This window comes from Mustela nivalis (genome assembly GCF_964662115.1).
Source record: "Mustela nivalis genome assembly, chromosome: 2".
In the NCBI taxonomy this organism is placed as follows: Eukaryota; Metazoa; Chordata; class Mammalia; order Carnivora; family Mustelidae; genus Mustela; species Mustela nivalis.
In genome coordinates, this window is record NC_139021.1 from 9,467,916 (window position 1) to 9,482,906 (window position 14,991).

The window sequence follows — 14,991 nt, forward strand, 5'->3', positions numbered from 1 at the left end:
GTTCTTGGGCAATTCAAGCAGCCTTTCCTGTCCTCATGTTCTCATCTGTGAAGTGGGGATAACAATAGGAACAACCCTCTAGGCTGGTTGGAATGATACCAGTGGAATAATCCCTCACTAGGGATTAGTGCTGGTCAATTGGTATGTTCTTCATACATGAAATTTGGATACATGGAGAAAATAATTCATCTAGGAGACCAACAGAGAAAAGTGTGTTACTCCTCGCTCACATTAGTGTGTGAGTCTGCATGTCCTCTGAGCACCGGCTGCAAATGTCCCAGAATCATTCCCAGGTTCAATGGCTCAGAGGAATTTCAAGTAGGCTATTGGCTCAGCTAACTTTGCAAACCTGTCCAGAGGCAAGAGAACCAGATTAACACATCAGGGTTATTTCTAGGCCATGAAGCTGTTTCTGTAGCCCAGGAGCCAATCCTACCCAGTCACAGTCCTGCTTCCTCATGCCTTGTATGTCTGACCCCATCTTTCCTCAACCCAGACAGTCCCTTCAGAACCACCACTTCCCTGGGATAGGCTGCCTCATTGCTAGAGGCCAGAGGGCAGACTAGGGAAGGGCTAAGCCACTTCAGGACCTTTGTGCTATGAGTTTGTGGCCAGGAGAGCAGAATTGGGCCCATGTTACATTGTTGCATTAGGCACTAAGAGTTATGGATCACTTTTAAGAATTTTGACTGCATGCTCTTGGACACATTGCCAAACCTCTGTGCCTCAGTTTCCCCATAAATATAACAGTTATGGTGAGAGTACGTATCTCCTGGGGCTGTTGTAAGAATTAGACGCTTATACTAGAGACTTACCCAAGACAAGTACTACATAGGGTTTGCCTTTGTCATGATCACTATTATTATCCTCATGGGCATCCACATTTCTAGGCTTTTCTACAAAAGCCTAGTCCCCAGTCTTTTCTACATAGCGCAGGTCTGACTTAGGAGTCACATCACCATAGTTCTGAATTCTAGCTTTGCAATACTTTTCTCCTCCCTTTCACCCTCCTGCCTTCTTTCGTTCCTTCCTTTCTTTAAAAGCCCTGCTTTGTGTCACACCCTGGAGATTCCCAGAAAACTGGACCTCGTAATCTGGCGAAGAGACAGAAGTGTTAATGAAAGAACAGTGAGGTGTGGGGGGTGCTGGTATGGGAATGTTACTGGCACAGGGGTAGAGAGAACAAGGAAAGAAGGGAACACTGAGTTCTGCCTCTAGCAGGACATTGGGAAAAAATTTACAGAGACACTTTGCTTTAGTCTGCCAAGGACTGAGTAGCTTCTCACTGGGCTAAGGGAGGGAGTAAGACCCTAATTTTGTTCCTTCCTTCTTCATGCTTTCAGCCTTCAAACGAACAAACACTGTGTGCCTAGGCCTGTGATCTTTCCACCAGCCATCTTTCTTATCTGAGAAATCACTAGGAATGCCCGTGCAATAAGGAAGAACAGCATGCAGATGTTCAAGGAAAATGCACAAAATGCCTAAATAAATGTGTCTTCATTTCTGGACAGAGAAATTTATTTTGTACCTAGAAACAAAGGATATGAGTTAATTGGTTCTTCCAGACCCACTGTGAACAATGTGAGAGCCTAGAGAAATCATCACTGTCTTCCTCAACATTGATGCCATTCATTGAGGGCCTGTCAAGTTCCGGCCCCTGACACCTGCTGTATCTACTGTATCTTCATTGTCATCTAATCCCTAGTTAAGATTTCCCACTTGATTAAAAAGAAACAGACTTGAGATAGCAATTTGCATTCATAGCCTTTTCTCAGAGACTAAAAAATAGGACACCAGTCCCTCAAAGGTTTGGCACATGGATGGTGACAGGTTGACAGTTGTTTTGTTTTTTTGATTTTTCTTGTTTGTTTTCTTTATCTCTTTGCCTTCTCAGTCTTTTCTGGGGCAGACTGCGGCACTAAAGGAAGCATCTAAAAGAGGGCTGCAGGTCTTGTATAAGGCCCCACCCTTTCCATCTGGAAAGATGAAAGGATGAAAGGATGAGGGAGAGTAGGGACAAACTTAAGGCTTTAACCCCTACAGGTAGGATTGACTGTTCTGTGCTGGTCACTTAGTCTGTGCCTGTGGGGCTCTCACAACAAATAACTCAAGACAGATTGGCCTCTTCTCCAAAAGACTCTTCTCTTGCTGCAGTGACCCTGTACTCTTGGTGTGTCCATCATCCCCATCCCTCACCAATCCATCCATGCATGCATCCATCCATCCATCTCTCATCCATCCATCCATCCATCCATCCATCCATCCGTCCCTCCCTCACCCATCCATCCATCCATCCATCCATCCGTCCCTCCCTCACCCATGCATCCATCCATCCATCCATCCCTCCCTCCCTCACCCATCCATCCATCCATCCATCCGTCCCTCCCTCACCCATGCATCCATCCATCCATCCATCCCTCCCTCCCTCACCCATCCATCCATCCATCCATCTATCCCTCCCTCCCTCATCTATCCATCCATCCATCCATCCATCCATCCCTCCCTCCCTCATCCATCCATCCATCCATCCATCCATCCATCCATCCATCCTCTTGTTCAGGGATTATTTGTGAAGATCCTCCTGTGTCCCAGAAACCATTGTAGGGAGTATAACTACAGATAAGAAAGACAAAATCCACAAATGTTTACTTGACGGGACACCTCTCAATCTTCCTTCCTAACACATCCCAAGCTGAACTCTTGTTTTTCTGTTTGTTTTTTAATTTAAGTTTTATTAGGTTTTCCTGGACACACATGCCCAACAAAGGTGGCATGAGGAGGGTAGGGAATATAGTCAAGTTGGTCCCAGGGGAAGTTGTTCACTAAGAGCAGTTTGCCTTTGACATTCTTTCACTCACCTGCTGGGTTTTCTCCCTTCCAACTTCTCCATGGTTTCCCAGCCTCGTTGAAAACCACTCCTCACTACCACCATCTTATTCCATATCTGGGATGGAAGGGTGGGGCAGGAATTGCTTTTAAAAGTTCCACTCCTAGGTCTCTCTTTATGCCTTAATGAATGCTTTTATGAGTTTTTAATGTGGAAAAAATGAGGGTGGAGCTGAATTTGAAATTAGGGACAAAAGAGTTTAATTGAGTTGGGAGTGAGAAAAACTTACACTGGAGCAAGGTAGGACTCAACCTAGAGGGAGTGTTTTAGAAGGAACCTTGGGAGTGTATAGGGGCATCAGAATCCAGCAGGATGGCCGAACCACTGAGCAATTCCTGGTGGAGAGTGGCTAAATCACTTTTTAATTTAATTTTCTGGGGGAAAAAAACCCATCTGCATGGTTTATAAATCAAAATAATGTAGAGCCATATAGTGAAATGTGGTCCAGCTTGTATCCCATGAACCCTTCTCCACCTTCCCACCCTGCTCACATCATTTTTTTTTTTTTTTAATTTCTAGGGAATCTTTCCTTCTAGTTTCTGTATGCAAATACAAAGCAAAATCAACTTCTATTTTAGAAGTGATATCTAATATTCAATTTTAAGTTATTTGAGCTGTGAGGCAAATTCTCACAATTTAGTAAAGTCTGCCTCACATGACAGTCTCGTACGAAGTGTATATGTATGTGGTTCCGTATGTGTCATGGAAAGGGACTGCCAAGCTCAACTTTTGGTTTCTTTTCCAAATCCCGTCCCCCACTTTTTTTGGTTCCCATCTTGCTCAGCTGAAATAATGGCATTACCATCCACCCATTTGTGTATTTAGAAACCTAACAGTGTCTCCTTATCCATCTCTTTCCCTCATGACCCACATGGAGTCCATCAGGAAAGACTACTGTGGTTCTATTCCAAATACAAGTCAAAGTTCTAGTCTGCTCCCACCGTGACCACTCTGGTTCAAACCACCAGCTTGTCTTCTCTGGAAAACTTCAGTGACTTCTCACTGGTCTTTTTTGGTCCTCATTCCCCTCCAACTCATGACCAAGCAGCCACTGTGTCCTTTTAATTTTTTTTTTAATTTTGATTGTGATTACGTACATATAACAGAAAAACTATCAACTTAATCACTTTCAAGTATGTAGTGTTACTATATACTCATGAGTATATTCAAGTTCAAGTATATATTCACATTGTTGTGCAACCAGTCTCCAGAATGTCTTGGTCTTGTGAAACGCCCGGAAACTCTACCCATGAAAAACAACTCCTCGTTTTCTGCTCCCTACAGCCCCTGACAAGCACCATTCTACTTTCTGTCTCTATGAACTTGACTATCCCATATACCTCAGAGAAGCAGAATTATATACTACCTGTCTTTTCGTTACTGGCTTATTTCATTTTACATAATGTTCTCAAGATGAATTACAGCATGGGTCTGAATTTCCTTCTTTTCTAAGGCTGAGTGATATTCCACAGCGTGGATGTACCACATTTTATTTATCCATTCATTCCTTGACAGACTGTAGGGTTGTTTCCACCTTCTGGCATTGTCAATAACGCTGCTTTGAACATGGATGTTCTTTCTTAAATGCTAGTTGGAATACTCTCCCCTTCTTAAAACTTTTATTGGCCTCCAGGTACCCTTAAAATCAAACAGAAATTTCTGTTTTCTGCTCTTAATTCTGAATCCTATTTCTAGAATCCCTGCTGATCTGGCCTCTGACCTCAACTTGTGCCCCTCTACCCTTCATTCATAATGTTCTGGCCATGTGCCTCATCTGTCACACAAGCCCAGTGTTCATGCCCCTTACACCAGCAGATGATTTTTCTGCCCAAGGAGTGCTCACCCCTTTCCTTTGTAGTCTGGCGTCTTTTCACCTTTCAGGTCTTAGCTTTCCCATCTGGATCACCATCATTTTAATCCCGGACTACTGAGACTGGCCACTTAATTGGTCTTCCCATCCACTCAAGAGACCTTTCCTTATCACTCCATCAAAGTCAACCTCCTGATTATACTCCATGACTGCACTTCTTTGTTTCTTGGTCAGATTTCTAGCAATCTATGCATCTGTTTGTATATCTTCCTGACCTCATTATAAGCTCACTGGAGACCAAAAACCATATCTGTTTCAGTTACCACTATATCCTCAGCAAATTACCAAGAGCCTATTATTTACAAGGTGTAGAACACATTCTTGTTGAATAAATAAATAACATCAGCTCTACTTTAGAGGTGGAAAAACTAAATCTGAAAGAGCTAATGACTTAACTAAGCTGAAATATTAACTACAAAGCAGAGGTTTGAACGTAGGTCTCTTGCTCCAAGTTCACTCTTTGCACCATACAGCACTCCCTCTCTCAGCTGAGGTTGGATGCATTTTATTAACAGAAGATCACATATTGTATTCCTTCATTCATTCAACATCCAAATAATGCTTTCAGTGCTTACAACATGGCAGGAGCTGTGTTAGATGCTAGATAATTGATCAAAGTATGGTTTGCAGACAAATAGCTTACCTTTTAGTTTCTCAGACTCAACAACATGGGCATTTGGGGTGGGGTCATTCTTTGTTGTCAGGGGCTGCCCTATGTGTTTGTAACACATCTAGCAGCATCCCTGGCTTTGACCCACCAGAGGCCAAGAACACCTGCCAAGTTATGTCAGTCAAATGTGACTCCAGACATTGTCAGAAGTCCACTGTTGGGTGGGGGGAAAAGTTGTCTCTTGTTGACGACCATTGCTTTGAGGCAAGAGTGTCCCTAGTAAGTCGAAGATTTCATTAGGGTGGCCAAGTGGCATGGCTGTGAAAAGCCTACAGAAAGCACAGTGAAAGGACAAGTAATTGGACTGCAAAGGGGAAATGAGCCTTGGGGCTGAGGCTTGGACCATGTTTCAGATGTAAAGTCAGAGTCATTTAGATAAAAGAAGGGAATAAAGGTTTTCCTGGGTACGTGTCATGATATATACAATGACATGGAGGTGTGAGTGCCGGAGAACTGTGCAGAGTTGAGCATGGCTGGAGTGATCCAAGGCAGGAGCCCAGGGCAAGGGCTGTCTTTGCCAGGGAAAGTTTTACTTCTTGATTTTACTTTTCTGTCTCTAGTCTATTTCTAGTTTTACAATTCATGCTTGTAAAGTGTTTGTCTGCGCTTGATAAATCAGAGGCCCCAGCTCTCCAAGAAAATCTGATGTCAGCTTCAAAGAAGGCTTTGCTTGCAAGACCTGTAGAACCCTCCAAGCACAAAACCTCATTAATGCGCTAGAAATCCATAGAGAGGAGGGCAGAGATGGGTTTGAGTTTTCTGGGGTGAACTTTGTTTGGCGTCTGATTATCCTCTGGGTTCATGGATTTCAAGCAACACAATTAAGAAGTAAGCTGATCACCCGTTTGCCGGAGGAAGAACTCCGTAAGCCTCTTAGGTGTTATTGCTGGGAGTAATTCACATGCCTCTGGGTTTCGAAATCTTTCTCATAAACCATCCTCTGAGACCATGGCCTGTTGTGTAAACATAGCCGAAGCAGTTCAGTCTCTTGAAGGTTGCAATGAAGCCTTGAAATGCCAAATAGGCAAATCCTAAATTCCAGTACAGAGAGAACAAGAGGGCCCTGTCATTAACTTCATAATTTTCCGACGGTTATGCTGAGATTACCGGTCAGGACAGAGCAGCTGCCATTACTTTTGCTTTGCTTAGTTTGTCTGGAATTAGGCTGTGCATACACTTATCTCCTGCTGAGGTCAGGTTCAGTGAGGATGGTGAGTGTGTGAGACCGGCATTAGGAAGCACGGTAAAATAACATATAAATCCCTGGAATTTATCTGTTCATTAAAAAAAAAAAAAAAAAAAAAAAAGCACCACTTCTTCTGTGGCTCAGGAAATTTTATCCATCCTTTATATGCACGTTATTAGCCCTCTCCTACTTCTGCGGGAAGAGGATTATTTACCCAGATAATGGTGACAGCCAGCATTTACTGAAGGCTTCTCCAGTCCTCATTCCAGAAGTGGGCTAAGCATTTTCCATGGACTCCCTCATTTAACCCTTCCAAAGCCAGGCGCAGCGAGGACTGTCCTCACAGCGCTTGTGAGGAGCTGGAGCCAGAGAGAGTGACTTCTGTGTCGGAGTCATGTGTCCCTCAGGACCTCACTCCTCAGGGCTGGAATTGCCCCAAGGGTCATGACTTTCATCGCCACCCTGAACTTGGGGATGTGCTGAGGAAGGGAGGAGGGTCATGGGCTCAAAGATAACCAGGCTGAGTCTTTGCTTTGCTCGTACTGCACATTCCAGTGTGGAGGAGACCGGGGTGGGGGGCAGATGTGGAAATACGGTCTGTACCAGTGTGTATGAGTGTGACAGAGAAAACTGCAACATGTTGTTGGAGCGTGTGGGGAGTCCCTGATTTCCAGGGATGAGGGTGGAGCACTCAGGACATTTTATTTAAAGGTAGATAGCCGGGGCACCTGGGTGGCTCAGTGGGTTAGAGCCTCTGCCTTCGGCTCAGGTCATGATCCCGGAGTCCTGGGATGGAGCCCCACATCGGGCTCTCCGCTCAGTGGGGAGCCTGCTTCCTCCTCTCTCTCTCTGCCTGCCTCTCTGCCTACTTGTGATCTCTGTCTGTCAAATGGATGAATAAAATCTTTAAAAAAATAAATAAATAAAGGTAGATAGCCATGAGGTGGGCTGAGAAGGCAGGCTGCACGGCAGCTGGAGGACCTGGGCGTGCCATAGCATGCAGGCAGAGACTTGGGGCTGGCAGAGGCTCTGTGCAGATAGGATAGTTTCTATTCCTGATCTAGCTAGACAGAGTAGGCAGGGGCCAAGAAAAAGCAGACCTGAAGAGAGACTGTCCTAAAGTCCCCCTTTTACTGAGTTCATAGGTTGGAAAGCCTTCCTTCTGTTCAGTTGATTTCTTGCCTCGTACAGGACTTCTAGTCCATGGACCCTGATATATTTCTCTGTCCCAGCAGTCATTCATCTAGAACTGGTCAGGAAAACCACTCTGAAAATTTTGTCTTTAGCACAGGGAGGATAGAGCCATCTGAGTGCTAGAATTTCCTGGAATGTACTCTGGTCAGGTTACTAGTATAACGATACTGGGGGAGAGAGCACAGTCCAGAGGAAGCCAGGAGTAAGAGCTGTCCATTCCTATGTTCATTCATTTATTTATTACCTAAATATGTCCTAGTGCTTTCTCTGTGCCAGGCCGGAGGCAGGAAACATTGCAGATGTTATTACGTGTAATGCCCCCAGACCTCCACGCAGTAGGTGCTCTTAGGCCCACTTACCGTTCAGGACCTGGTGCTCAGAGGGGGTTGGGCACTTGCTCTGCCAGCAGAGTGCTCTACCCTCCTCCTTGGCTCCAACACCTGTGACCTCCCCACTGCACTTCTCCAGAGAGACGAAAGCAGCTTCTGGCAGGAGGCACTTGGCTGTGATCACCTGACACACTCCTTAGAAAGACTAAATCAGGGGTGCTTGGGTGGCTCAGTGGGTTAAGGCCTCTGCCTTCGGCTCAGGTCATGATCTCTCAGGGTCCTGGGATCAAGCCCTGCATGGGGCTCTCTGCTCAGGAGGGAGCCTGCTTCCTCCCTTTCTCTCTGTCTGCCTCTCTGCCTACTTGTGATCTCTGTCAAATAAATAATTAAAATCTTAAAAGAAAGAAAGAAAGAAAGACAGACTAAGTCAGCTCTGGCCAGTGCAGAGGCCATATACATCCACTCAGCCATTTATTACACAAGCACATGGTGTACCTACTGTGTGCCAAGCTCTGTGTGGGGTAGTGAGAGGAGGCCACTGAGTTGAGCCTCTTGATGTGGGAAAACTCACTGCGTGGCTTTTCTCTGGTATGTACCATGCAAAAAAGGTCTTGCTCCTCCTGCCCGGCTGGGAGAGGGAAGGGATAATATTTATAGAGCACCTACTGCATGCCAGGATCTATGGCAAATCCCTGGCAAACATCATCTCCTTGCAACCGTGTGAAGTAGGCACTCCTTTTTAGAGATGAGGTACCTGAGACTCAGAAAATGCAGATTTGCCCAAGGTCACCTTCATGGCCAGAGGAGGAACTGGACACAAGTTATGCACCAGAACTACTTTATGTTGGACTTATTAACTCTTTTTTTTTTTTTTTTTTTTTTTTTGGTGCCAAGACCACTTTTGATGGTGTGTTGAATTCCAGGGACCTTTTCTCAGGATCACAATCTTGAATTCATATGTAAAATGCATACGGTTGCAAAAGAAATTGATTGTATTGATAACTATCAAAATATTAAAACATTTGAGTTGCAGTCATATATGGGCTTCTCTGTGATGCATTTAAGGACAAGACCTGTAGCCGTTCAGAATACTACCATCATTTGGAAACAACCGGGAGCACAGCAACCCCCGGGGGCTAACAGGATCTGAAATGCCCTGTGATTTCTGCTGTGGAAGACACAGCATAAGACTGGGGTATTGAGGGTATCACTAGGGTTTGTTACCTACATTCACGTTTGAAAGATATGCTCATTCCTGTTAGAGGTTAGTAAATTAAAGATGCAATGTTTTTCCCATCCAAGCTCAGGAACCGCCTCCCCTATAAGTTCTATCCATCCAGTTTGGATGCCTGTTTTTTGTAAGTTATGTCACTCAAGTCTGTTCGAGGAGCATTTGAAAGGTTTCTTCTGTGAGAGCTGCTCCCCTGGGCACCATGGAGTGGTACAAAGCAAGTTGCTGAGGCGATGGTACAAGGGAAGGCATGAATCTCAGCCATCTGCCGCTGGAAGCTAGGCATTGGATGTCCCCTCTGCCATTTGAGCTCCATGTCAGCATTTGAGAAAAAGGAAGTGCAGAGAAGTTAAGAAATGTGCCCATGGTGTCATAGCTAGTAAGGTGCCAAGCCCTGTTCCAGTCCAAGCCGCTAAAGCAACTTTAGCACCGAGGGCTCGCTTCCCCCCTATCACACGCAGAGGTCAATATGCGAGTCTTTATGGAGAGGGTTGGGTAATTACGAAAGCCTGCACTCAAGGAGGAAAATTGTTCACTTTTGCTTATTTTGTAGCCAAAAGCTGGGTCTCTTGGATCGGGTTCGCCTTTCTAATCCTCGTGGTAGCAATACTAAAGGAAAGCTATTTACCCCTCTGAATGTAGATGCCATAGAAGAAAGTCCTTCTAAAGAACCAAAGCCTGTGGGCTTAAACAATAAAGAACGTTTCCGCACCGCCTTCCGCATGAAAGCCTACGCTTTCTGGCAGAGCTCCGAAGGTGAGGCCTTTCTCCTTTCTTGCTCTGTCCCCTCCACTTCTCCCTCCGCCTTGTCCTTCCCTTCCTCCCCCTCTCCCCCCACGATATAAGATCAATTTCTTGCTTCATCCCATGCACGCCCGCTGAGCTGGGGCACCTGTGATCCCCCCCCCCCATAGCTTGGGGTCGGGGTCTCCGAGTTACCTATTCTCTGGTCCAGTATCACCACACTGGTCTGTGCAGGCACTTCCAGGGAGCCTTGAGATGCCCAGCCTTGGTTCACATGGGTCACATGGAAGGGAAGTGCACTGCCATGAAGGTCAACTTAAAGGGCCTGGTGGCCCAGGTGCAGAGTGATCTGAAGACCCAGAGCCCTTAGCATCCCCAGGGGGGTGGGAAGAGGTAATAGAAAAGAGCCCTGTGAAGACAGTGGGAGTGATATCTCTCTACATCCCTTTTACTTGTGACAAGGAAGGACAGGCAAGTCTCAGAAAGTGACCCCACAAGGTCATCAGGGCAGTGCCTGACAGAAAGAAGCTGGCCTCAGAGGCTTGACTATAACACCCTTGTGAATGCCCTTTGCTGTCTCTGTGGGGCCACTCAAGAACCCCAAAACTCATGTCCCCACCTTGCTAGCTAGCCTTCTCCCCCGTAAACATTTTTGAACTACGGGTACCTCTAACTCATGTCTGGAGAATAGAAGGACCTGCTAAGAAGACCTGAACAGTGTCACAACTACAGAATACCATCTTGTTTCATGAAGTAGAAGCAAAGACTCTGGTGGTTGAGCCTCAAAGGCTCTGACCGACTGGGGTCCCGAAGCCTTTTGCAAGTGCTGCGGCCTGCACTTTGATGTGTGTGTCTCCCTCCCAGATGCTGGGACAGGTGATCCCATGGCGGAAGACAGGGCCTACGGGAATGACTTCCTCATTGAAGAGATGATCCCCACCCTGAAGGCCGCCATCCGAGCCGTCAGGTGAGGCCCCCTCTTCCCCACTGAGGGCCTACCCAGACCCCAGTTCAGCTCCCACAGGAGCTTTGGGAAGGTGGGTGGGAAACCCTGTCAGGTAGTCCTGAGTCAGGTTCCAGGGTATGTCAAAACTCATACGGGCATGTTGCCTGAAGAAAGATGATCTCTACGTTAGCAAAGCATCATGGGTAACTCTTGCTCTCTGGTTTATAAAATGCTCCCATAGTCTCCTGACACTATTTTCAATTGTCATGCTCTTGTCTGGCTTTGGCCATCATTTATTTTACAGGTCTGGGGCATGGGGTGTATGTTGACATGGAGTTTTCTTCCTTTATAGGCTTCTCAGACAAAATAGCTTTCCTTATCTGCCTCCACCCATCTAGCTCTTTTTAATTAGCACTTTTCAACAAGATAGTCAGTTATAGGATTGTGCGTGTCTCAGGCGAGACTATAATCCCCCCACCCCCGGCTATGTTTGTTTTGCTTCAGAATTCCACAAGAAAATGAAAATAGGCTTACTAACAGGAAACTTGGATCAGGAGAGGGGCTTATAAGCACTCTACAATGGTGGCAGTGAATTCTAGAAGCTAAGCTGGATTCTCCAAGAACTAATTGTGACATTTTCAGCAAGGTTCCTAGTCCAGTTTATCAGGGAAGCACAATAGGGTTATAAAATGTGAACCCCAGCAGGGCCATTGACCTGGTTTCTCCTGACACTGCAATATGACAGAACTATGTCTGGATGAAAGCATTATTACTTAGATTCATAACTACTTCAAAGATCTTATTCAAAGAAATAGTGAATGAGGGGCACCCGGGTGGCTTTGTCAGTTAAGTGTCCAACTCTTGATTTTTGGCTCAGGTCTTGATCTCAGGGTTGTGGGATCAAGCTCCTCATTGGGCTCCATGCTCAGCAGGAAGTCTGCTTAGGGTTCTCTCCCTGTCCCTCTGCCCCTCCCACTGTTCACGCACACTCTTCCCCCACCCAGCCAAATAATAAATAAATACTGCCTTTAAAAAAAAGAAAGGAAAGGAAAAGAAAACCAGTGAATGAATCTGTGCCAAACTAGAGGGAGGTCTCTGCTGGGATGAGCCATGGTTTGGCTTCTGCCCTGTTCTTTTTAGAATTTTTTATTGATCCTTTAGTTCAGGGGTTGGCAAACTTTTTCTGTGAAGAGCCAGATAGTAAATATTTCAGACTTTGTGGTTCACAGGCCTCTGTTCAAGTACTTCGCTCTGACTCTGTGGCATAAAAGCAGCCATTGACAGTATATACATGAATGGGGGTGGGTGTGTTCCAACATCACTTTACTTTCAAAAACAGGCAGTAGGTCAGATTTGTTCTGTGAGCCACATACTGCTGACTCCTACCTTAGAAAGAGCCGCATCAAGGGCAGGCTCATAAAATGGCACCCAGTTGGAAAGGATGGCACATGAATTGGATGGCATAATCAATATGCCAAAAGAGTGTTGAGATGCTGGACCTGGGCTGTGACAAACACCATGAACTCTAAATGCCATGCAGAAAGAGACCCTCATGGAGAGAAGGGAGGGCCTGGCGTATGTAGGCTGTTGTTTCCCAGCGCTAGCCTATGATTAGGGGTTTTACCTGACACCATGCTCACTGGAGGCTGACCCTGTCATGGGGTTTTCAAGGAACATTAGCCATCTGGGTGTCTTTACTGATTCCCAGGAAGATGGAAACAAGGCTTTGGCATCTATAAGTTCTAGGTTCCCCCCTTTTATTAAGAAGCTGAGAAAACTCAGGGAACAGAAGATAGTTTCTCTTTTCTAGGCGCTCACACGTCAAATAATTAAAGAGGCTGTCGAGGAGGAAATATGCCCACTGTCCTCAGATAGAAAGCAGTGTGACACGGTGATTAAGAGCATGGGCCTTGTCAGCATACAAACCTGGGTTTGAGGACAGCTCTGACATTATTAGTCAGGTGGCCCTGGAAAGATACTGGACCTCTTTGGTCCACAGTCTTATCATCTACAAGTTGATCTGTTAGCAGATTGTTCATAAAACACTTAGCTCAGTGTCTGACTTGGAATGAATGCCCAGTGAATGTTAGCTCTTATTGTTACTGTGATTTCATTATTACTTAAAGGATTGAAGGAAGGTAGTCATGAAAAAGTGGTACCGGCCAGCCTGACTGTTGTTGTTCGAAGGGGTGGGACCAGAACGGTGGGTTGGAAATTCTCCTCCCCCATCAAGTCATTTCTCTTTGGTTCTTTGCTCTGCCTGCCCCTGAGTTTACTAGGCTTGAATTGTAGTTTCCTTTGCTCTATACTCATGAAGCACACACGTCTCCACTTCGCTTTGCAGAATCCTACAATTCCGTCTCTATAAAAAAAAATTTAAGGAGACTTTGAGGCCTTACGATGTGAAGGATGTGATTGAGCAGTATTCTGCAGGACATCTTGACATGCTTTCCAGGATAAAGTACCTTCAAACCAGGTAAGAGAGTTGTATCTGGAGGAACTCTGCTCTCCTGACCATGAAGGAACCTGAGCCCATTGAATCTAGCTAGCGCTTAGGGTGAAAGCCATTCAGAAACAGTCCAGGGTGCTGGGGAGAAATTTTAAGAACAAAAATGTTCATCATGCATTGTGGCTATGAAAGCCAACAAGCACCAAACAGGCCATGAAGAAACTCTGTGACATCGACCTTAGCCAAGGTCAACACCCTGATCAGTCCTCATGGAGAAAAGGCATATGTCTAACTGGCCCCTGACTATGAAGCTTTGAATGTTGCCAGTCAGAATGAGATGAGTCCAAGCATCCAATGCTAAATATAAATTTTTCACCATATTAAAAAAAGTTCACCAGGTATTATTTATAATAGTGAAAATATGGAAACAATATCAACACCCAACTAATAATTGCCACTGTTTTTGTTGAGGTGTTCTGCATATGTATGTCTAATCCCTTATAACCTCATGAGATATTGCATTGTGGATATCCTCTTATAGATCACAAAACCAAGCTCAAGGGGCAGTGGGCTCACCTAAAATTAATCAGTGGCAGAGCTGGAAATCACACTACATCCAATTGGCTGCACAACTCCTATTCTGTCTGACACACCAAATTCCACTTTACTAATTATATAAATAGCAATTAAGAAAAAAATGTTCCTACTCTTATTAAAAAGTTATACAACCATCAAATGACATTTAGAAAATGTATATAATGAGGTGCACATGGGTGGTTCAGTCGGTTCAGTGTCCAACTCTTGATTTAGTTTAGGTTGTGATCTCAGGGTCATGGGATCAAGCCCTGTGTCAGGCTCTGCACTAAGCATGAAGCCTGCTTAAGATTATCTTCCTCTTCCTCTGCCCCTCTCCCTAGTCCCCTCACACTCTCTTTCTCTAAAAAAATGTATATAATGAGATTTAAAAAATGATGTGATCATTGAATATATATATGCACAATATGATTATTAATAATACAATAAGACATATATTTACATACTTATATACCTCCATATACTTAAATGTATACAAATGATTGTGTTCCTATACAGTCTCTACATCAATCTAGTGATATTATAATACATACATACCGTATGATTACAAAAACATATGCACATATGTTTACTTAGAAATAAACCCGGGACGCCTGGGTGGCTCAGTTGGTTAAGCAGCTGCCTTCGGCTCAGGTCATGATCCCGGCATCCTGGGATCGAGTCCCACATCGGGCTCCTTGCTCAGCGGGGAGCCTGCTTCTCCCTCTGCCTCTGCCTGCCATTCTGTCTGCCTGTGCTCGCTCCCTCCCCCCCCCCCCTCTCTGATAAATAAATAAAATCTTTAAAAAAAAAAAAAAAAAGAAAGAAATAAACCCACACACTCTCATATAGGGAACCTGCAGAAAAAGAGTAGGTCTTCCCCCAACAGACTGCTGTAGTTATACTAAAGTG

At 45.1% G+C, this 14,991-nt stretch overlaps 1 protein-coding gene across 1 annotated transcript in view; it reads left to right on the forward strand.

Annotated features, from left to right (window-relative positions):
• Positions 1-14,991, forward strand: part of KCNQ3 (potassium voltage-gated channel subfamily Q member 3) — a 296,787-nt gene that overhangs the window by 267,891 nt on the left and 13,905 nt on the right. The window contains 3 exon segments of the mRNA XM_082719646.1: positions 9,921-10,123; positions 10,976-11,078; positions 13,402-13,533. Coding sequence (XP_082575772.1) covers positions 9,921-10,123; positions 10,976-11,078; positions 13,402-13,533 — 438 coding nt within the window.